The following is a 22,661-nucleotide window of genomic DNA, read 5'->3' on the forward strand; positions in this document are numbered from 1 at the left end:
GCGCTTGCCTCGAGAAAGATGGCCCTTTCAAGGAAACGTGTGTCCCGGCGTAAATGAGCCTGTCCGATTAGACTCGGGTTCATACATAACCGCAGACAGGTTTGACGCGTTCTCAATTTCCACTTTTCAGAAAAAGCGGCTCGGCCGACAGCTCTCGGAGAAAGACAAAACAACGTATCGCCGAGGGACAAATAGCCTTGTGAGCCGCAAAATAGACTGGACGGGGAGGCCTCCCGCAACTCCAGTTTAACTTCTCACAAATAACGTGACAAATATGACGGTGTATGTGGATGATAAACACGAACTTTTGAAGGACCCGCGTCTGGCCGCTCAGTAAGTGTGAAATGGTTCGGTGCATATTTACCCCAAAAAAATCTCCAGAAGAAGCCACCAGCATTGGCGCTGCTTTTCAGCAGGTCCAACCATCAAATGGTTCCTTTCACTGTGAAATCTGTCAAGAGGCACAGGGCAAGAGCATCTCATTTACTTGTGCCCTTTTGCCGTTATTGGCTGCAAATACATCCCCCTCTAACATGTTAGGAAATAAGGAGGGGGGGGGGGGGGGTCGGCGGCATGAGGGGCGTTGACATTGGGTGCTGTCACCCTAAGCGTGACAGCTCCATAACAACCTCGATGCGAGGTTGAGCCTGGAGGTCCACACTGCCAGAGCACTCATGAGACATTGACAGCTCTCCGCTGAATGGAGACTCGCAAACTGACTGGCCTTTTCCCTGGCCCTGCTTTTTGATATTCATATTGTACTACTGAGCAAAGCAAGGAGGAAAAAAAGCATTTATTCTGATGAATGTCCATGGAGACTCATCTTTGCACAAGCCAGGTACAATGACGCTTCAAATTCCGAAAATCCCAATGTCTCAAATATCGCAATTCACCCCCCCACCCCAAACAAAAAACATTGCAGCAGAGCACTTTGCACAAACTCACAAGACCCGAGCATCCCACAATTCAGCCAGCAACACATTAATGACTTGCGTGATGTCCAATGCGAGCATTCGCAGCCAGCGCGAGCCGCTAAATCGACTGCCAAGTTACAATCCGCTGCCCAGCCAGCATCGGTTTTTAAAGACGGACATTTTCACAAATTTAATGTTGAACTCGGCGCACAATAACGTGGGCAGGAATCGCAGCGTGAAGGGATTATTCACATTGATTCCTATGGGAGGGAAATCGATACATTCTGGAGGTCGAGCAGCAGACCGGAAAGGATTCTATCACAGATGGCGGAATCCAATTCAAGTTTTGCGATTCAGAAAAGCAAAGTTGACGAGGTTTTTACCTTAGCTTGGGAACGCAGCCATGTGTTGGCGCTAATCACCTCGCCATCGGCGCCAAAAGGCTGTAAAATGTGGCCTTTGAAATGAGCGTGAAACATCTGCCTCTGAGCTTCTCCCCGACATCTGCTTGAACACCGCGTGTCAAACGCAATGCCGCCGTCAATGTTTGCATTCACCGCCACTATCCCTACTATTCCTCAAATATTTACAAGCCGCGTCTCTTTGACACACAGCGAGAAGAAAACTTTGAAGTGGGTGCCAAGGAGCAGCATCTATTTTTCTCTTTTTCTAAATCGAGCCGGGTCTTGCGCGGACACCGAGCAGATGGTGTTATCTGCGGCAACTCCGCGTGTGCGAGGAGCAACACGTGTGCAATTAGACGCCCAAGGAGATGCCTGCAGTTCAAAAACAGGAAGCGTCCACCAATCCGCCGTGTGCTGCAAACATCAAGCGTTAATTTCTGGTGAACCGGGAGAAATTCTGACATGCGGGATGCTAATGTGGGCTACGAGGAAATCGGCACGGACGCTAATAATGTGGCCAGCACCATGCGCTATTGTTTCGAAATGACAATAAGTGGCACCGCAGCAACATGCTGATGTCGCCCAATATCCAAATCAAAGAATCGGAAAAGCTTGCAGTCAGGTTGGCCGCCGTAGGGATCGGGCTCCACCTCTCTGTCGGCCTTGTTCCATCTTTCATTCGGGGCGAGTCAGTATCAATCTCACCACGCCGCAATGATAGATCGGCAACCAAGTGATGCCGGGAACAAAAATAACTTCCCTCACTCAATCCTTGACCTTACAGAGACGGCAGTCAGTTTGGTTAAAAGCTACGGCTATCACATAAAAATGGATTTCCCCCCCTTCGGATCAATTGCTGTGGAAGCACTGAAAAAAAAATGGCCATAGCTGTCCCTGATAAATAATGGCTGGTGTGGAGGATTTATACTAAGAACCCCCCCCCACCCTGCAATCCAAGAAGCCGATACTGAAGCGCGTTTTTGACTACAGGGCATTCATGCCGCACACGCCAAAAACAACGCAAGCAAGTTTTTGTGGCTGCGAAGCGAAGCGCCTTCGGATGAGGAAGCATCTCAGCACGCATTAAAGCCACGGGAGGAGACGCAATTACCATCAAATGTTCGTGGCACTGCCTCTGCGGCGCCGCGCTCACAGAAAGTGGACGAGCGTTTAGGGTTCGGACACGCGGGGCAGGGGAGGACACTCCGTTTCCTTCACTGCACCGTGACAATGCAAAACAAAACGCTAAAGTTGAACAGAGAAATTTTAGAGGTTATTTGGAGAGTGATGACCATGAAACGGAATCTGCCGGTGCAGGCGACAGCGTACTGAGGATATCACCGCAAATTAGAACATGGCCTTCCCCGTTATCGGCGGACAAAAAATACTCAACCAAGAGTGTTAAAATGCAAAGAGATTCCGATCGATATATTCTAATTCGCTGGAAGCCTGCAAGACAAAGTGAAAAGAACCTGGAAGACAATCATTCTGTCGAGGAACTCGCTAAATAATTTGTTCATCAGCAGGCTCATGGCTGCAAATCCTATTTTCATCTTTCAGGCCAAAACACATGTAAACCACGGCTCGCAGGGGTTCATCAAGCATATCAATATTCATCCGATAATGCCTTTAATCTGTGGCCAGGAGGTTCTTGGCTACGGGGGGACTTTACGCTAATGACTTTTTTTTTTTTTTTTTTTTTAACAAAGAAGGCCTTCATATTCATAAAGTTGCAGTAGCATAGGTGACCTTCTTGGATGGTGAAGCGAGAAGCTTCAAAAAGACTTAATGTATGTTATTCTCGTCTGCCGTTCATGAATAAGCAATAGGGCATAGCGTACACGCAAGTGAAGAAAGATTGAAAATAATACGACAAGGAGAAGACTCAGCGCAGGTGCGCTACACTGATTCAAAGTTGGTCAAAACGGGATCAAAAGCCGGCGTTGTGTGCAAGACTGCGGGCGACAAACAAAGGTCAAAGACGCACCGGACTCACAGATCAATGCGCAGGGATGCCACCGACGGCGAGTTTTGAACTCAACTGGCTACAAAGACACAGATGCAGCCCTCATCACCATGCGCCCCCTCCCAATGAGAGCCCATGCCGGCAAACATCCCACGGAGCTCATTTACTCCCACCCGGGCTCAACCCACGGTGTCCTTTTGGCACACGCTGCCGACATCGTGGATCACCTTTGGCAAATATGAGTCAAGCAAAGCGCACCTGTCAATTGACACAACTGCTGAATTTGGGACTTAAGAGGCGGCGCATGGAGAGAGGAAGCGCAAACTGTTGGTGGTGTGTCAAATCATCGTGGGCTTCAATATTTGTGGCGGATGGTCAACAGTGACGATTACTCACCACATAAAACGGGACAATGTTGATTGTTGTCGTCGCAGTGGGATGAGACACCCGCGTGGTGGCAGAACTTCACAGCAAGCAGCAGTTTGGAAGATGGTGAACAATTGGTCAAAAAAAAAAAAAGAGGCGTGGCGCTGATTCGCAGCTGCGAAGGATCGATTCTAACGGCCATCAACTAACCTGAACGCCGGATGGTTGAAGGGTGGATCCACGATTCATCCGAGCCCGGTGATGGTTAACGCTGCGCCCTCGGGGTTGCCTCAGTTTCCTTTCGGGGCTTCAGAGCTGCTCCTCGGCTCCCAAAAGCACAACAGAGTCAACCGCTGCCAATGTGTCAACTTGGAACACTTTGCGTCCGCACTGACCTCGACGGCTGGTTTCCCTTTTCCGAATGCTTCTCCGTCATCCATGCGCATCGCAACTTTCCGTTCACCTTTTACAAATTCTGCAACATTTCTCAAGTGTCAAGTCTACGTGGCTCAATCAAGCCGTGTAACTCTCGCTGCTTCGCACTTACCTTTGAGCGGCTCCTCCATGATCCGTTCTTCTCTTAACGAGGTGTCATGTACAGTTTTTAAAAAAGGGGGATGACCTTATTAAGGGATAAACGGCGAGGAAGCACACTTGCCAGCCCACAGAGGCAACCTGTCATTTATTCATGAAATGTGTCAACTTCAAACGCAAGCAGTACAGTTGTGGAAAGGAAGAATTGATCCCGGATTTGTGTACAATCTTCAGTGCATGAACATATTCTCCGCTTTTTGTTTTTCTCTTCGGCCAGCGATGACTCCCAAGCTTTCCGATGCTTGCTCTAGTTAGCCTGGAATGAGATTTCTGACAGCCAATTCAATTAGGTTGCAATCGTGCGGCTGGAACAAGACAAGGCAAACTGACGGGAGACGGACGGCAACCTACGCTTCAAAAATCACACTTGTTGTACTGGCAAATAAACACCGTCAAGTTCGTTGGCATTCATCTGCTGCCGGGGGTCGGCATTTTTGTGAATGACCGTTCTCAACCGAATGCCTTCGAAAGGCAAATTGAGAAGGGGTTTCAATGGTGGATGTGTGTTTCGTAATTTCCAAGGCACAGTGACTCGCGGGTCACCTGACACTAAGAGTCATCCGCAGGGACGCGTCGTCCGGCGGGAGTCACTGGGTGGGCGGGGAGGAGCCCACCTGTCTGTAGATGAAGGAGTAGAGGCTGACGTCGGGGCGCCGATTGCCGCAGCCCTTGCAAATGTCGCTGTGGTACTGCACCATCAGATCGTACACCTCCCCTGCGATGGAAACAAATGTTTTTCTTTTTTTTTTTTTAAAGCAAAAAGTTGCATCTAAACAAGTTGAGCCCTCACCGACAGTGATGCGCCTCTGCGTGAGGAACGAGTGCATGCTGTGGACATCTGTCATGAGCTGGCTGTCTCCGAAGGTGAAATAAGCCAGGTCGCGTCCCGCCTCGGCAGCTGCCAGCATCTGGAGCAGCGCTGGGTCGGGAAGAAAGGAAGTCGGCGTTACAGCTCGGCGCGCCGCAAATTGTTGCGTCAAGAAACTTTAAAACGACTGCCGGCATCTATCGACAAGTACCGTTGTCTGACTTAGTAAATTGGTCATGAATACTTCAGTTGCGTTACCACTAAATTAAAAGGCAACAGGAATTTTTTTTTTGGGGGGGGGGGGGGGATAAACTGGGGAATGGTTTGAACCCCCACTGTGATGTGAATATTTAAAGAGACTGAAAAATACACTCATCAGCCAAATCATGAGCTATGTTACCTTCTTCTTGTTTATTATCGTAGCCCGCAATGTGAAGCAGTAGAAATCGACGCCAAGGTAGATTGCAGCCACAATGATACATTGTTAAATTAATACTGCCACTCTCTGACAATGTCAGTTCGGGGTCTTCATCAATTAGGCACGTCCAATTTATCGTCAAGTGAGTGTTTGGCTGAAACCCCACGCAAAACAAAACAAATCTCACGACCGAGCTCTTTTCCTTCAATTATCACCCAACCAGATTATACGACAGGAAAGCACGGAAGGGGAGAGGAACCGCTATCGCAATTCCAAAGATTTCTTCGGGAGGCGTATCACGGAGCGGACCGTAGTTGAGCGGCCCGTCGCCGCACATAATTAACAAAGATGCACGGAGGTGCGCGCGCACGACGGCAGCTTCCAGCATCGGCTCCCCTCATGGCGGAAAGCTGAGGCAGAAGAGCAAGTAGCGGATTGATGGACTAGCGCTGGCGATCAATTCCACGATTAATGAACCGTATTAGCTCCGTCACTTGATCAATAGGAGGAAGGCGACGAATAGGCCATAAGTAAATGAATGTATTCCCCGAAGACAAACGAGTGCACTCGCGCGCTGGTGCCGCTCGTCCTGACATTTACTGCCTCAGCGTCACCACTTGCCTTTGAGGCGGGCGTCGCCACCAAAAACCCCGCAGCCCCAGTTTCCCGTGGCCACCGCGGAAAGGTTGTCTCTGTGTTCACCTGGGCGGTCAAAGCCGCAGTAGGCCTGCGACAGAGAAAAAAAAAGGGTGGACATATTCAAAGACACAACACCCAATTGAATATGTCGACTAAAATCACACATTTCATGAGCTGCCATATCATCAGCCTAACTGCACGAGTCTATCTTATTCTGGGCTCCGGCCTTCCCGTGTGGAGTTTGCATGCTCTCCCCCGTGCCTGCGTGCGTTTTCTCCGGGTACAGAATGCAGCAATTCTTCAAAATAAAGGAACAAATAAAATCATTCTACTTGCCCGCAGGCTCTCGCTCGAAAAGTCATTCAACGCATGAGCACATATGCAGGTTTGGTCAGGCCGGCTTAACATACATTCAGATCATCTATCAAGAGTGCGTCGGTCCACTTCCACGGCCACGGATGGCAGCACCGTGAGCGGGTCGCGCGGCCCGTTGCTAATAGCAGGCTGACCTCGGCGCGTTTGTTGGCAAGCTGGACTTTTACGCTAATAGACAACATGGACCGCTCATAAATCCGGCAGGCATCTATCCGGACAATCTAGTCGTGCAAAGGGGAGTGATCCTTATGCTGGTGCGTTCCTCACAGAGCTGTCAAAACACCTCCCGAGCAGTCTGAAGGCAGACTCGGATATCGCCGATGTCTTCATTTCCCGTTGCAAGTGGATGCTTCTACTTGGAAAGACTGCTGCGCTCACAAACAAGGTTTCTTTTTTTTTTTTTTTTAACTGAACTCAAAATCCAGACATTTAGTAGACTGCTCAATGATGGGCTGCAGTATCATCTGGACACATGTTACGGGCCCATCTGAGAGCCATAAACATGAGGCAGTGTGCTGGTAGTGCTGCCGCACACACACGCTACTACTAATATTATGTAGAGCAGCACTGGTCCAATATTGAATGAAGGAAAAAGGACCTTATTGAGCTCCCGCTCGATTCCCTCTGGATGAAACTGTTCCAGGTAGTTGCTGAACGGCAGAGCGTCGATCGCCACAATCTCAGTGCATCTTCTTTGCCAGTCGTCTCTGAAACAAATACGTTTGTGACATATCACATCAATGAAAATGTGGGAAAATAGGCAGCAATCATCATCTAGAAGTTTAGAAATCGCTTGTATATTTAAGAACCCCACACCCCCAAGTCATTACAGTATACATGAAGGAAACTAACTCCTTTCCATTTTTGGTACAATGTCATTTCTTAATGTTATGAAAATGAAATGCTGCTAGCTCATAGCTGTTTTGAGATAACATCCATTTCAGTGGCAAAAATTGTACGAGTGTCACAAAGAAATGCCTCGTGGCGAAAACCTAAATCAATGAAGGTGCCTTTTTTTTTTCAGTCTACGCCAAGGTCATACGGATGCACCTAAATCACAGAAATGTACATTGCTCGTGTGTCACATCGTGTCTGAGGTGCAAGGGCTAAAGATTGTGCTTAGAGGGTCCTGACGGGCTTTGGTCAAAAATACCTGGGAGTGGTGTCTTGATGGCTGCCGCCGAATTTGTACGTCTGCGCGTATCCCGTGTATTTACTGTACTGCTGTGTACCTGCAAAGCAAAAGCAGACATGCATTCAGAGTGGCGCTCATCATCGAGAGCTTTTCTTTTTTTTTGGTTAATGCGATCGAGTCAACGACAGTTCCCAGTTGACCTGAGTAATAAAGATGACGGACAAATAGAAATGCTATCTGAAGCCGTCATGGTTAAAACATAAGGGCTGAGTTCTCATTAGAGCTCATTAGGACGCTGGCCGTCGAGAGCACTCGCTGAGACGCCGCACACACTGCAGTGGATAAAGCAAGTGATTAGCAGCGGGGGCTTCATCTGCAAGGGGAGCGGGTCGGGGAGGGGGAGCCAATCTTTCGAGCACAAGGCCCGTGGGACACATTGAGCCGGCCACGTTCGCGTGGTCTGCAAAATGAGCCGAGAGGCATTAAAAACGACGAAGGAGGTTGACAGCAAGTTGAATCCGATACACACTGCCCCCCAAAAATCACGGAGTACTAACATAAAGAAAATGGAAAGACTGTGTGTGTCACGATTGAATTTTTTTTTTTTATCCACTGTATCACCTGCATCGTTTCTGCGATCGAGAGAATCACACGGCTTCTCCTCGGTTACTGCTTCTATGTTTGACCGCCCCGGTGTCGGCCAGTAATCTTCATCAATTTAATTAGAGCTGCAGATTTCATTGAAGCAGTAAGATCCATGACATTGCCCTCCTATGCGTGCCAAAAAAGCATCACGGGGTAATATGATTTAGTGCGCTGCCACAGCGTTAGCTACGGCTCGCATGCCGTAACTGCGACAAGAGACGGGTTTTAATCAAACTGATGGAATGGAAGAGTCCATTAGCGGAGCGGGTCTTGGGCAGCTCTTCCAGATATATTTGATTCCGGGCTGCGGTAATCAAGTTAAGTGGGGGCCGGAGAGCAAGCGCGAGCAGGAGAAACTAGAAAGTCGACTTCCTGAGGGAAACGCCGCGGCCTCAACGCTTTCTGTGACGGTGACGCCTCTGGTGCTTACGCTCGCTGTTTCAGTCAGCACACAATTCCTGATTTTGCTTGGACTTGGCTTTCGAAATTCACCGTTTACTGGCAGAGTGAGGGCCTCGAGTTCTTTACGCCCGTTTTGGTCCCGCCAACTTGCAAAAGCGTTACTCTTCTTTCTGTGACTTGGGTTTCTGGCTGACAGTTGACGCATTATTGGACGAATTGACGTCATTCATCACAGCAGTAGCAGTTTTTTTTTGGGAGGGGGGGGGGTACAATCTTCAAGATTGACAAATATCGATGGCGTCCATCTTTTCGTGGACGCTACAGAGCAGCCGCCAAAGTCTGAATGTGTCACTGACCGACAGCAGCCATAGCGAGCCGGAGGCTTGGGGAGTCCCGGCGCGAGATCGTCAGCCTCCTGCTGAGACTCCAATTTTTGTTTACTCTGTTGTTAATTTGTCCCGAGCCCTGCTCGCCATGTTGCCGCCACTCAATCCTCAAGGACATTCAGTGGGAATGACGCAGCACGACAATCAGGTGAGCTCGATCTTCCCCCCGCCAATCAGCCTCGCCGCAGACAATCAAGAGTAGGCGCGAGACGAAAAAACAGGCAGATGGGGTCAACAGAAGGCCCGAACAAAGTTTCTTCACTCATTAGACGGACGACAACGGTGTGCCTCAATCATCAGGATTAACCGATCCTTTTTTTTCGACGGGTGGATGCCACCGTTCTAGTTCTAGGAGGACTCACCCGTGATGATCAGACACTCGTCGTGATCCAGAGCTTCGGTAAAGAGGCGGGACACGATCAGCTCGGGGTTGATGAGGAAACGGATCTCCTCTTGAACCAGGCCTGAACTGGTGACTCCTCCACCCACGAATTGATTGGCAAAATCGACCTGAAACCCAAAAGGTGACACTTTTGCTTTTTATTTTGCGTATGACATTGACCCTTTTGCGACAAATCACCCGACGAGCCAATCCAGAAGGCCCGATTTATCCTGAGAAAGCCGCTGCCGAGTGGATTATTTGACATCTTTTATAATAATAATAATACATTTTATTTATAAGCGCCTTTCAAGACACCCAAGGACACTTTACAATAACTTTTGTCATGTTTCGAGGAGGACCAGCTCGAGGGGCCATCGTTTCTGCTCAGGCACAGACAAGTCAGAGCAACCCCCGTCACTACTCCTGGAAGGAAGACGTTTTGGGGCCGATGCCCCCAAACTGGTCACTCAACTCGGAGGACAGTCTGCCAGACCGGCAAAGTCAATTTTGACAGGCTGTCAGCCTCACAAGAAACCGCGCCTCCCCTCCGTGCCGCTCCCCCGCCTCACCCCGGCGGAGCGGACATCAATCTGGGCCGCGGCGTTCCCGAGGGCGGCCGGTCATGAGCGCTCGTCAGCTGTCAGCCGGTGGCGACTGAAGGCAAACAAAAGGTGAAAGGCAGAGCGGGCCATCCTGACAAGAGAGCAGGAAGTGCGGCTGATGTGCAAAGCCGAGCGGGCTCCGAGGCCTCGACCCCGGTCCCGACGCGCCCTCTCCGAGGCCTTTTCAGCAGCAGTAAGCATTTTGGATGAAAAAGCTACAGAATGTGGCGACTTTTGCCTGAGATCCCACAAACGTGCCGCATCAGATCTGCAGCAGATGTTTACTGTTGGTGTGAGCCGATGAAACTTTAGGCACAGTTTTAGCATTTTAACATGGGGACCGAAATAATGATTAAAATCAAATGTATCACACATTTTGGGGGGGGGGGGGGGCTGTGATGTCATTTACAGTCAACAGTAGATGGCAAAATGCCCCCCGCCCACCCCGTCTGGATCAGACAGCTTCAACATCTAATTTGGTGATTCTCAAGAAAGAGCTGGCGTACCGCCGGTGCCAGACGCGCCACGCTTTGACAAGCCCCGTTCGAAAATAAGGCCTCCTTGCTTACCTGCAGCATTCCGTAACCATCATCTTCAATGGTCCCTTCGGATGCAATGTAGAGCTTTGTGAGCAGAGTCTCTGAGCTAAAAGGGAGAGGGGGAAAAAAGTTGTCTTAGGAAAGAAAAAAAAAAGATGTTAAAATGATCCAAATCAATGAACGACACCTTTCCCAATCTGGAAGATGATCCAGGCTTTTTCGAGTAAACGTGACCAGGCCAGTCGGCTCTGAAAAGCATCAAATGGAGGGAACACATTTGTTTTCATGTATCGTTCGGCATATCGCTCGTGGACAGAAAAGAAAAACTTACGATGCTCAGTGACGCTTTTGAAGTAGCACATAAGAGTTTTTAACTTCTCAATCTTCCTGGACGAGGACCCTTCAAACAGCCTGCAGGCAAAATGATGGCCTGTCAGATTTTGTTGTATTTGTAAACGTAAAAAAGAAATATTTTAAATATATTGTTTTTTTTGGAAGATATTATGCAAACTAACATTGTCAATCTTTGACATGGTTTTTTGCGTTGCATGCCATTCGACGTGTTTATTTACTCCAACAAAAAGCCTTTTTTTGTTCAACGCGGGGGTTTGCGATATTGCAAATCCACACAATACGCGGGGATGAGTCGTCCACGTGAGTTCAGTCGTGCTTCAACGCTTGACATGAATTCGTCGGCCCCTCGCTCGGCCTCCCTTTCAGTCACCCGCGGATGATGCAGGATCTCCTCCGCCGTGGCCACAATTGAATCGCTTCGGGCTCATTTTGTAGCACTCTCTGACACACAAAAAGCACTAGCTGGGGCTTGGGCCTTTTCCTTGGGGATACATTAAAATGTCGTCCTGCGTCGCTTTGAAAGCAAGGAAGCGTGAGGTCAAGCCTGGTATACACAATGCCGCGAGTGGCAAAGTTCTGAATGCGCATTATAGACGCCATCTCACTCCTGAGCGTCTTGTAAGACTTTTCACAGAGGGGGTGAAATGACAAAAGCTTGATGCTCTGAAAGCCCCTCGGAGGCAGGGTGGTGGAGAGTCTCATTCATCAGAGTCGCATTTTGCGTTCCCACCAGAGGCCCGCAGCAACAACTCTGCATCGTACATTCCTGAGGGTAACGTGTCTTTTGACTCTACTTGTTGGCGAGAGCAGGCTTTTAAGTGATGGCGGAAGGCATCAGGGGAATGTACAATTCATATCGGATGATATAGAGAGGAACTTGGAAAACGTGTGCAATTTGGAATTCAACCAAAATTGCCCGGAAAAAGGGAGGCCTCAAAAGTCAAGCAAAACCATTATGGTGCGTGACTGCAGCTCAATGAATATAAGAGAATAAAAAGATGATGACAACTGGTGCAAGTGTGATGACAACGGCAGCGCTGGAAAAGCGAGATCAAAAGCGTTCCGGTTGGTCTGTAAATAAAAGCTGTTGTTCGGTTGTTTTCCTGCTTTGAATTACAAAACAGAAATTTCAAACAAGTGCTGTATGGTGGCACTCAACTTCACTTGAAGGGCGCCAAGGGAATGCAAACACATCATGGGAAACACCATACGCAGGGTAACAGTAGCCCTATAAGCAACGGATATTGGGAAACAAAAGGTGGAGCAACACAAGTAGACTGGTCACATTACAATACTCAGACCCATAGATATAGGTATAGGCATATTTTCTTTAGTCTAACAACTAATATTACTGCACACATATCAAGAAGGAACCCCCCCTCCCCCCAACCACCATTAAGGCAAACGCCATCAGAGATTGGGGGGCGGGGATTATTTTGCACGACATCTTGCAACCAGCTATTAGGCCTGAGCGTTACCTAAAGAAGTTGATGTCCGGGTAGTTGCCGTACTCGCTGCGTCGGGAGTTGCGGCGCGGGAAGGTGCAAAAGAAGGCGTTGGCCAGCAAGCAGGCCACCTGCTCCTGCGACATGCTGATGGAGTGGCTGCTGCCCCTCTTGAGGAGCGGGATGGGCTGCAAAAAAAGGAGCGGCACGACAGAGGAAGGTCAAGATCGTCTGTTTTGTGCATTTGCCAAATGAGACGCTGAAGGACGCCGCGCACGAGGACCCATTTGGCGCCACTTGCGCACGCCTCTTGAATCACGGTTGAACTGTTTCTAAAAACAATTTATGTGCCGTTTGTTTTCCTCAATATTGCGACTGCGATCAAATTTGCAAATAAGGTGCTCTTCCTGTGCCCTTTTTAAAAGAAAATAATATAAACACAAGTAATAATCGGTATGCCAACAAACATTTTCAGATTGGAACGGATCTAGACACAATGTCAAATAAATAAAACAGATATCCAGAAAAAAATGAATCCTCCTGCCCAACCTGAAAGGAAGCCGTTCTGTTTTGGCTTTTTCCCCCCACAAAGTCGATTTGAATTTAATAAACTGCCCTTCGCGGTAGGATGGTCAATAAAAGCAGCAAGATTTGTATGGGATATTGCGGGTATTGCGCGCTTTCCCAGAGTGTGAAAGGACACCGCTGCCAGCCTATTGCGCATCTGTGCTGCTTCTACGGAGGAGTGGGAACAGATAGTAAAATGCCATCTTGTGCTGGCCGAGCAAAAGGGGCCATTTGATGACAGTTTGACTGTTTCATCAACCCAGCCAGAAACACATTTATGTCAATTTAATTAAGGAATTATCAGCTTCAAATCCCTTCAGGTTAACAAAACGCGACCACAGTGCCCATGAAAGGCGCCAACACGGGAGCGTCGACAGCTCGGCTCTGCAACCTCACGCTTGGACTGCCATTTGGGATTATTGCTGGATGCGCGGCGTGGATGCAGGCCTCGGTCAAGCCGATTCGCCGGTCGGCGACGGTCGTTACCTTGGTGCACAGCTCAGACGCCCTCAGCGCTAATTGCACCAGGTTTGGCAGCAGGGAGCCAAACAGATGCTCGGCGGCGGCAGGCTCCAGGACCTGGTGGAGGAAAAAGAGAGAGCGCAGAAGAGACAAGACGTGGTTTTCTTTGCAGCCTTGCCACTAAAGGCACGTTTGACTTTACAAGCGAGTTGGGGGTGAAATGACTCCGTTCGTGCCAAAAAGGTCTCCTCCAAGCCTGGAAGGTCACTTTAAGTCTACCCGTGTTTCAAAGGATTCCTGACCTTTTCACAGGGGACGGTATTAAGTTATTAAGAAAAACACAAAACAACAAAAAAAAAAAACACCGCAAATGATATTCGTCTCAGATTTTTTCCAAGCGATGCAAATGACCGTTTTCAAGACATCAACCAAGAATCATTCCAGTGCTTTTGAATAAACCTCAAACATGCAAACAAATTGAAAGGCAGTTTTCCAAATCTTTGGGCACAACGCTTCAAGACATTTCACAGGTTGTAAAGAACTGACAACGGTGATGATATTTGGTGAATTTCTTGAAAGCAAAAGCTATTTCAAGCCAAAATATCTTCACAGGTTGAGTCCCATTTCAAAATGGCGCCGCTTGGTCGAATGCTGCATGACAATTCTCCCACCCGTTCAATTTCAGGGAGAGTTTTTCTGACCGTTCTTGGGTGTTTAAATGGAAAATCTCCATGAAACGAGAGCGGAGCCAAGTCTCATTGCACGGCTGTCTGCAGAGAACGCGGCCACCTGTTTGACACGCGCACCAATGTCCAAAAGATCAATCACGGAGCGATCTCGTCAGCGGTGCCACGCCGAGCCAAGTCATTGGAGACTCTTGCGAGTGGTGGGGGTGTGACTGCAAATGGCCAAGGACGGCGGCAAAGGAAGCCTGACCAAACGCTCTCCTACGTAATGAGCTCGGTGTGATGAATGAGGGCACTTGGCGAGGGCGAGGCGGCGCCGAGCCGGTACGAGGCCCGGCCCTTTTAAATCGGCGCCATGCCGTGCATCAAATCAGCTCAACTAACTGTGCAGGCCTTTACATCACGGCAAACTGACAACATAGTCAAGGGAGTTGCGTGCACGAGAGTGTGTGTGTGTGTGTGCGTGTGCACGTGCCTTCTGTTTCTATTCCCCACAGGTCCGGGCAGTAAAACAATCTGCTTGACTGCCTCGGCAAATAACACACGCACGCACACACACACATACACACACGCACCAGCTCGTAAATACGGCCGAGAAAAACTGTCCGTCAACAGCTTTTGTTATGCGTGAAGAGTGCGCGCGCAGAGATGAATATTCAAGCGATGCGCCGGGCCCGTCACTCTGTGCCATTCGTGTCTACTTGCCTCTGACACTCAAACGTTTGCTGCTTCGCTGTCTCCTGGAGTGTGGGAAACCAAACTTGAGAGAAGATACTTCCTGATTATACTCCATGCTATTGATACAGATAATTGTCAACGTTTTTTTGCAAATTTTGAGGAAGTCTAGAAGGAAATGAAGCAGTTGGCGGAGCCAACAAGGCGTCCAGATCTCAGCCTCAATGTGCTGCCATGTCAATCTCATCTGCCCGGGGTCTTCAGAATCAGTCGTGCTGGCCAACGTTACTTAAACTACAGCGGGTATAAAAAGTCGACACACTCGGGCTGCACAATAGATTGAAAAATTTGCATCAGCACGATCACGGCAAAAAGTCGTGTAATCAACTAATGCGGTGGGATTGTTTGCTTCCATCTGCCTTGGCCTAATCAGATGTCATTTTAAATGGGGCATCTTGGGGCACAACTAATACTCAATTGAAAACAAAACAAGCCTGCTTGTTGTGGTGAATCAAACAAATGTATTTATTTCATTATGCCTCTGATTAAGCCCCAATTGACTTCAGCTGTTCTAGTAGGCTGTCTCACATCTAAGGCCCCAGCTCCACCACCATGTTTTAAGATAACCTTTATTTGTCCCAAATTTGCAGTCTACAGCAGCAAATTTGGGGGGAGAAAATTTAAAATATTTCATTGCATTACTGTATTATATTACTATACGGATTTAGTTTGCAGTAAAACACCATTTGGAATTTTGGCCCCAAAATTCGGTCCATCACACGTTTTCCCATGTGTTCAGGAGATTTATACATGTCATCGATTAAGCAAAGCAGATGGCATCACAAATCAAATGAACGTTTACAAATTTTTCATAGCCCCCTCCCCCATCTAACATGATTTACGACATGTGTGCGACGCCCGATTGATTCAACACTAAAAAGGGGGCGGAGTAAAGCGTTTCCTAATGTCAGCCATTTTCCTTCCTGACAACTTACCAAACGTGACCTTTTGGGCAAGAGATTAAATTCCTGCTTCACACACCCACTTTGCTTGTGAAGGGTGGCAACAGTCTTCTCGTGCAAAATCCATTATAGTCCCCCCCCACCCCCTGAGATTGACAGTAACACATTTTTTCATCACCGCATCCATGCGAGGGTATTAAAAAAAAAAAACCCTATCCCTATATATGTATTTTTTCAGCATGTGATGTAGTCTTGATATTTGGGCAGGCGGCCTACTTGTGAATGCCCTCTCTCTCTTAGAGAAAATAAGATTTCTCACGTATACAAGCTCAGAAGAGATTTCTCCCACAGTATGACCGAATATTAATGCACAAAGCCGGTCTGACTGAAAAAATTTAATATTCCCACCACCTTCTCAGTCAGTACTGGTTATCTACACACAATGACGTGGGGACAAATAGGACGGGTGTGTGTGTGTGGGGGCGGGGGTAGGCCTGGTGGAACATCAAACCCTCACATGATGAGTGGCCTTTAATAGGGGTTCGGAAAAAAACACTGTGATGGATTTCACATATTTTGTCGGTCAATCCGTTGCGAGTGGCCTTATATTTACCTTCACAAAAAAAATATTGCATTGGATGACATGCGAGGTACAGTGTATATTAAGGATCAACTGCAGCCAATATTATGCCTTGATGAAGATCATTTTGCTCATTTTTAGAGATTTTTATGTCATGGGCAACAAATACTGTACGATCTTGTTTACCTTCGTGCAGTACAAATGTAATGCAGTGAAGTCCCACTTCTTGGCAGTAGAAGCGCAGTATTTCAATATGGCATTCTGTAACGCGTAAAAAAAATTAATCACTCAACTTGAGCAAAAAAGAGCACCCAACAAATGGAAATCCATTTTATCAGAAATGCCGGGTCAGTCTCGTTTTGTAGAGTACGGCCGCCACCTAAAGGCGTAATTTTGTCATGACAACAACAGCGCGGCCATGAAGCCTACCTTCAGTTCAGGAGTGCTTCGAATTCTTCTCTTCAACGTCTGCTTAATCAGCTCCCACCGACTCTTGTTCTGGAGTTCTCGAGTTTCCTGTGGACATGGAAGCTTGGTTAGATGTGTCTCATGACAAGAATACATTTCATTTCGAAGAACCTCGCAATATCAGTCAATCAAGTACAGATTGTCCATCCATTTTGTAGTGTGAGAGAAAGCTCGAGTACCCAGAAAAAGGCGTTTTGTCTCGTTTGCTTGGATTTCCCATGTGTAGCACGCGATAAGAAAAAGTGGGACATTAGTGGGACATTACCTCGTCTTGTACGGGAAATAGATTTCTGCTTGAACAGGGCATTTTGACATGAATGTCATCCCAGGTATCATCAAATGTGGCAGGATACGGTACAGTTGCGTGACCAACAAGGTCTGTCTGTCAACAAGAGCGAAAGGAAACATGTAGGAAAAAAACAATAGTAACTATACAAGCAACTCACAAAAATTGTGGGATATTCAGCTTTTGGGCAAAATGCATGAAGCTTAATGGGGTAACAACTGAGAGACAGGAACAGAGAAATCACGTGAAATGTTTTGTGCCTTTGAGGTCCCTCCTGAAATCTCACCCAAAAGCTGAATAGCCCAAACTATTTACGAGTCGGAATATGTTTCAACGGTGTGATGAAGTAGCATCTCGAACCCTGATCATCACAGTGTGGACGCCGGGAACGTTCTTTAGCGGAGGAAGTGGTCTGCCGCACTGGGGCATCCGCCGTAGCTCACCGACCGTTGTCCCGAGCCACGTGGCTTCGGGTTCATCTTCCTCATCAGTGTCTTGCTTGTCACGGCGCTTATCATGCTTCTCTCGCCTTGAGCCTGCTGACGAAGCTCCTGAAAAGAAGTCTGTTATTTTGGCTTTGAGAAAGCAGCCTGAACTTGTGGAGCCTGACGCCACTTCCCGTTTCTCGGAACTGCCAGCATGGAGCATGCGTTGACTTTCTGAATCCACTGACATAGCGGGGACAAGGCCGCTGCGGTCCAGGTCTTGAGGGGACAGAGGTTGTGTGTCTTCATCAGAGTCGGAGATAGCACTGCAACCATCGTGAGAGCCACCTTGGGGGCTTCGAGGGTCATCTTGAACCATTGCTTCAGAACTGCTTGGATTTGGAGTGGACTTCAATAACCATCTTTCCAGAGTGCTTCTGGATAGCTGCTGCCTGGAGCCGATCCTGCGATGGGAGGTTTTCGTCCTGACGCCTCGCAAACCATCCATGTCAGCCTTTGTCCTCGAATTCATCTTTTCGCTGGTCTTTTCTCGATCTAATGTCCCATTATTATTGTTGCTGTTGCATAATGTTGAGCCTGTGGCAGAGAAATACAGTACACGTTGTGTTTGAAATGCAAACGAGCGGCTTCTTTGAAAATGTACCTCGGTGGGACGGTTTTGATGGAGACGTTGAGGGTTCAAGCCGGGCTCTCTTTACCTCAGGTTCAAAGTCTGTCATTCTGTCAAATGAGCACAGTAAAAAAAAAACACGTTTCAAACTCACGAAATACGACCCGCCCCGCGTAAGGATTTGTACTCACAAGGAAACTTCACGATGACCAGTTGCTTGGTTTCCAGCCGAATGAACGGTTTACAAAACGCTTGTGTGAGCCGCATTGCTAGGCTCCTCGGACATTTTGTTGACTTCGTCTACGAAATGGTACAATAGCATTGTTCGGCCTGAAGAATGAGGCAGGTTGAGTTGGAGGTTTTTTTTTTCTTCTAGGTGAGAAAACAGCCGAGACGTTGATGTCAGGTGAGCGAACCGAGCTCGCAAGCTATTCTCAAAGCTAGCTTTTCAACAAAGTCACACAGTGAACGCCTGGTTTGGAAGAGACACACGTCAGGTGGAAACTTTATGAAAGACTCTACGCTTTCCGCTCAGACGAGAGCTATTAAGTTGAAACGGAAAGAAAGACCGGGAACACTGCTCGACGTCAGAATCGGAGCAGGCGCATTTTGCGACAGCGACGGATGTCGCGGCAGACGCGCGTCATTTCCGCTTATGCCGCGATCAGTCGAAGCATCAACTCATTTTTATTTTCCTTAGATCCAAGATCTTGTGCCGGAGTTTCCATCTCAGCTCCTAAAATATTACGAAAAATTCCGATGTCAATCAGAGCCATTTATTGAGCGATTCCCGGGTCAAAATAACATATTTCCCTTACAAACTCCGAACATGTCAGTAGTGAACAATAAATACGAAATGTAAATCACAGACAACTGACAATCAGAAAATAAAGAAACCCTCAAAGGGATACTTGACTAATTTTGCCATTTTCAGCAGTACCAAGTTAATATTTTGCCAATCATGAATCCGATAGCCGCATTCTTTTACATGTACAATTAACACCACTCGCTGTCGACTGAAAACGACATCACGTGCACAAGGCTCAGGTATGGACCACTCGCGGCTCAGCTTCTCAACTTCGCATGCGCCGTGATTGGTTGCTCCCTGAGCACATGCGATGTCATTTTCAGTCAAGGGCGAGCGGCAAAATGAGAATTTAGAGCACGGGTGCCCAAGTCCGGTTCTGGAGAGCCCCCATCCCGCCTGCTCGCAATGTCTCCCTCCTCCTTCAAATGATCAGGATCATTGCATCAGGTTTCCGTAAAGCTTGCTGATGATTTGATCATTCGAATCAGGAGTGTTTAGAATCGGACTCGGTCACGCCCGGGTTTCGAGGCTGGTTGTAATGAAGAGCCTAACGCCGTGTTTGTTGCAAACCTATTAGGATAGCATTTAGCATTGTGGAAAGGTTTGAAAAAACAAAGCAAAAACATCCTTCCAGCCTGGTTGTTCACTTCCTTCTGCCACCACCATTTGCCAGGATCATCACCAGTCTGGTGAAGATGTTCAGCGTGTCCATGTAAATGCCCATACAGCTGGTAAAGACAGAAAAACCACTGTTGGTGCGAGTGACAACTTTGACTTTCTTTTTAACGAGCATCAGTTCAAGACGTTCAACGAACAGGAGACAAATCAGTCAGTCATCATTTGGCCTGGACTCACGCGTTAATGGGGTCGTATTTTTGCACCCCGTAGAGCGGCTGCGTCTCGGCCCTCTTGATGACCTTCTGCGTGTCGTAGAGCAGGAACATGCTGAAGAGGACCAGGCCACCGTAGATGGCCACCGAGTACAGGCCGGCTCCGAACGCCGAGGTGGGCGGCAGGAACATGGACCCTGCCGACCAAGGTGGACGTCACCTCCCCGTTTCGAGCGGCCGCCTCAAGCGTTCAATTGTGCTTACCAATAGAGGAAGCAAAGACCACCCCGAAGCCGACAGCCAGGGGTCCGCCCATGTTGAGGAACTTCTCGCTGGGGGCGCACATGGCCACAGTGGACAGGCCGCCCACGATGCCCGCCGTGTACCAGGCGGCCCGGATCATCAGGGGTCCTCCCAGGAGAGTGAGGGGGGCCACCACAGCGCCCATCACACCTTAGACATGGAAATAGGCACACCTTAGACCAGTTTCGCTGGGGAAGCACGTCTGGGAGTTTTTTTTATTAACGTTTTCTGCCATATTTGTTTGATGGTGTGATGTGCGCTTTTTCTCATGTAAAAGATGCGCAGTGGCTCAATAATGGTTGGGAAACTCGCCACGTCATTTTATGTGGCCCACGAAAGGTAATCATTTGTTGCTAAAATCTGTACCGAAATGTCAAATTGTCACGTGTCATAAATAACCTTGAAAAATGAGTTTGAGACCCCTGCTTTAGACCCGACATGGCTGCTCTGTAGCGTCGCATGCACATACCTGCATGCAGCATCCAGGCCAGGTGCTTGGGCACCGGGCTGTGCTCGTACGAGATGGACCGAACCAACATGCCGGCCCCGATCATGGCGGCAAATGTAGCTCCGATAGCCTGGGGGGCAAAGTCTCGATGAGTCCATTTATGCTGATACTATTACTTCCCCTGCAGTGATCCTCACCATCCAGGAGCCTCTCATCATGAGTCCCATGAGCGCCGGGGTTCTGCTCACGGCGACTGCCGACAGAGCCGTCAGCCCGACACTGCCCGCAAAGTACATATAAGTGGAGTGGATTCTGTCCTTCACATACTGAGGCCAGATCCTGTTCACAAGAAGGGGGGGGGGGGGGGGACGGACACACAACAAAGTTATGCACAGAGCTAGGGAAAGCAGTCAACAACATGCTATAAATTATTGAAGGAATGAAAGGAGTGTGTTGGATAATTCTCAGTGTAACGAGGAAGTTAAGGTGAAATCCATTCCACGGAAATCAAAGTACTACACTTTTGACTCTGGGGCATATCAAGAAGCGCCGTAGACTCACATCGCTTTCTCAATGGCACCAATCTCATTGGACATCCCCATGCCGTAGTAGCATAAAGCTCCCAGGCCCACTGCAGCACCTCCAGCGAGAATCATTCTTCCCATGCTGTCAACTGAGAACATATCACATTGTGCAGATGCGGTGAATAACGATAAGAGGAGACGGATGCAACTCATGTCTCGTTTACTCTCCACCCAACACTGACTGTTAAACAGCAAGCAGCAAGCTACTCTCTTTCAACCCTTTGCACTCAGAAACATGTCAACTCCAGCATCTCTCCCTTGTGGGTCACCGCAACATTGGAATTACTGGATGATCCCATTTCTTTTTTTTTTACTTTTCCTTTAATTTATTAATTTTTTGGGCGTGTGTCAATATGCACACTTACTTCTTAATGCCGTGCCTGTGGCTGGCTCGAAAGCCGCCTCCTTGAGTTGATCTCTGGTCGTCCTCGCCCGGCGGAAACCAAATCTGGCCTTTGAGGACAAACCCTAACAAAAACAAAAACAGAAATGAATTAAGATGGTGCAGAAAACACATTTTTAACTGTTTGAAGGTGGAATGGGTGACTTTTTCCAAGGCGAACCTGTAGTATTAGAATGATTTCTTGTCAAGTTATTGTCATCGGGAGTATATCCTGCCTTGCATCAAGGTGTCATTTATGATAAAATGCTGCCACGCTATCAGTCGCTACGCTAACATTCTTTTTCCGTATCCCCCCCCCAGGGATTACAAGCCATCTTCATGAGTACCTTCTGCGGAGTGAAGACGGTCTGGCATGGCTTCAGGTTGAGGGTGGATGACCTCAAGGCGGCGGAGCCGTTGGTCAGCGCGGGACGGAGCCCGGCGGCGAGCGAGGGGATGCTGCTCCTCAGGCATGTCAGCCTTGCCACGAGCATGGTCTCGTTTGTGTCTCAGCCTTGAACGACAACACCCCGCACCATCATTTTGTCACATCATGAACCAAACTACAGTTGAAGCTTCGGCTAACAGGCATTAGCCGACGTTCATTTGCGTAACAGACCTTACGTTGATCCGAACACCACCGATACCATATTCACATTCACCGTAACCATCAAGACATGGTCTGAATACATCAACGGAGTGCTCATTTAAGTTACTTATTCATGACATAGTTACCTGCGGTAATGTGCGTAGCTGCTCAGCCGGACAAGACGCTAACCCAGAAAGATCTTGCGCGAACTTCTGACGCAATTGTTTTGCAAGCGTCCTGACGCTTTATGACGTCATCACGACGCGACGTCGTCGCTGGGAAATGTAGTGCAATAAAGTCGAGGCGATTAAGAACAGGACCAATTAAAAACATTTTAAATGTTCACTTTAGCGAGTTAGTCAATTGAAACCTAACTACCTTTGAGTTCCGTATGTCTTGGATAAAAATACGTAATGCCACTTTTACCATCATGTTCATACAAACTCAAATATCACGTGCCGCCCATTACACTACCGGTGCTTAAAAACGTATAAAAAGTTAAATAAATATTGTTCGACGGATTTTCCCGGGCCAAATTTTGTCCCTTGTCGTAGGTTTTTGTAATAATTTGATGACATGAGAGTGGGCATCGTACCATTGT

At 48.1% G+C, this 22,661-nt stretch overlaps 2 protein-coding genes across 3 annotated transcripts; both read right to left on the reverse strand.

The window, feature by feature from the left end:
* Positions 1–4,315: 4,315 nt before the first annotated feature.
* On the reverse strand, positions 4,316–18,763 carry LOC147189388 (poly(ADP-ribose) glycohydrolase). Of its 2 annotated transcripts, XM_086138284.1 has the most exons (18): positions 18,308–18,763; positions 18,150–18,226; positions 17,834–18,082; positions 17,421–17,764; positions 17,040–17,156; positions 16,736–16,822; positions 16,493–16,567; positions 13,428–13,520; positions 12,408–12,562; positions 10,907–10,986; positions 10,763–10,823; positions 10,606–10,681; positions 9,415–9,562; positions 7,638–7,716; positions 7,083–7,191; positions 6,092–6,197; positions 5,035–5,163; positions 4,316–4,959 (listed from the first exon to the last, which is right to left on the reverse strand). In XM_086138284.1, the coding sequence occupies exons 2-18, from the start codon at positions 18,223–18,225 to the stop codon at positions 4,832–4,834; spliced, it is 2,112 nt and encodes a 703-aa protein (XP_085994410.1). In that variant the 5' UTR covers position 18,226; positions 18,308–18,763; the 3' UTR covers positions 4,316–4,831. The 2 variants fall into 2 exon arrangements, with proteins under 2 accessions (XP_085994410.1, XP_085994409.1); XM_086138283.1 differs by having other exon boundaries at positions 17,421–18,082.
* A 115-nt stretch (positions 18,764–18,878) lies between these two features.
* ghitm (growth hormone inducible transmembrane protein) lies at positions 18,879–22,317 on the reverse strand. The gene is made up of 9 exons (XM_086138295.1): positions 22,207–22,317; positions 21,819–21,985; positions 21,455–21,557; positions 21,067–21,178; positions 20,703–20,844; positions 20,527–20,635; positions 20,019–20,207; positions 19,780–19,951; positions 18,879–19,652 (listed from the first exon to the last, which is right to left on the reverse strand). The coding sequence occupies exons 2-9, from the start codon at positions 21,963–21,965 to the stop codon at positions 19,568–19,570; spliced, it is 1,059 nt and encodes a 352-aa protein (XP_085994421.1). The 5' UTR covers positions 21,966–21,985; positions 22,207–22,317; the 3' UTR covers positions 18,879–19,567.
* Between the last annotated feature and the right edge of the window lie 344 nt (positions 22,318–22,661).

Source organism: Hippocampus guttulatus, chromosome 19 (assembly GCF_054856545.1).
Source record: "Hippocampus guttulatus isolate MCC_2025c chromosome 19, RoL_Hgut_1.0, whole genome shotgun sequence".
In the NCBI taxonomy this organism is placed as follows: domain Eukaryota; kingdom Metazoa; phylum Chordata; class Actinopteri; order Syngnathiformes; family Syngnathidae; genus Hippocampus; species Hippocampus guttulatus.

Excerpts from the sequence above, each read along its gene's own strand:
- LOC147189388 (XM_086138283.1), bottom strand. The coding sequence starts at position 18,225 with ATGACAGACTTTGAACCTGAGGTAAAGAGAGCCCGGCTTGAACCCTCA. Across the intron at positions 9,563-10,605 it reads ATGGTTACGGAATGCTGCAG|GTCGATTTTGCCAATCAATT; the intron begins GTAAGCAAGGAG and ends TTTGGGTTTCAG. Across the intron at positions 7,717-9,414 it reads CGAGTGTCTGATCATCACGG|GTACACAGCAGTACAGTAAA; the intron begins GTGAGTCCTCCT and ends TTTGCTTTGCAG.
- ghitm (XM_086138295.1), bottom strand. The coding sequence starts at position 21,965 with ATGCTCGTGGCAAGGCTGACATGCCTGAGGAGCAGCATCCCCTCGCTC. Across the intron at positions 20,845-21,066 it reads GGTGCCATTGAGAAAGCGAT|GATCTGGCCTCAGTATGTGA; the intron begins GTGAGTCTACGG and ends TCTTGTGAACAG. Across the intron at positions 19,952-20,018 it reads GGTCTTTGCTTCCTCTATTG|GGTCCATGTTCCTGCCGCCC; the intron begins GTAAGCACAATT and ends CTTGGTCGGCAG.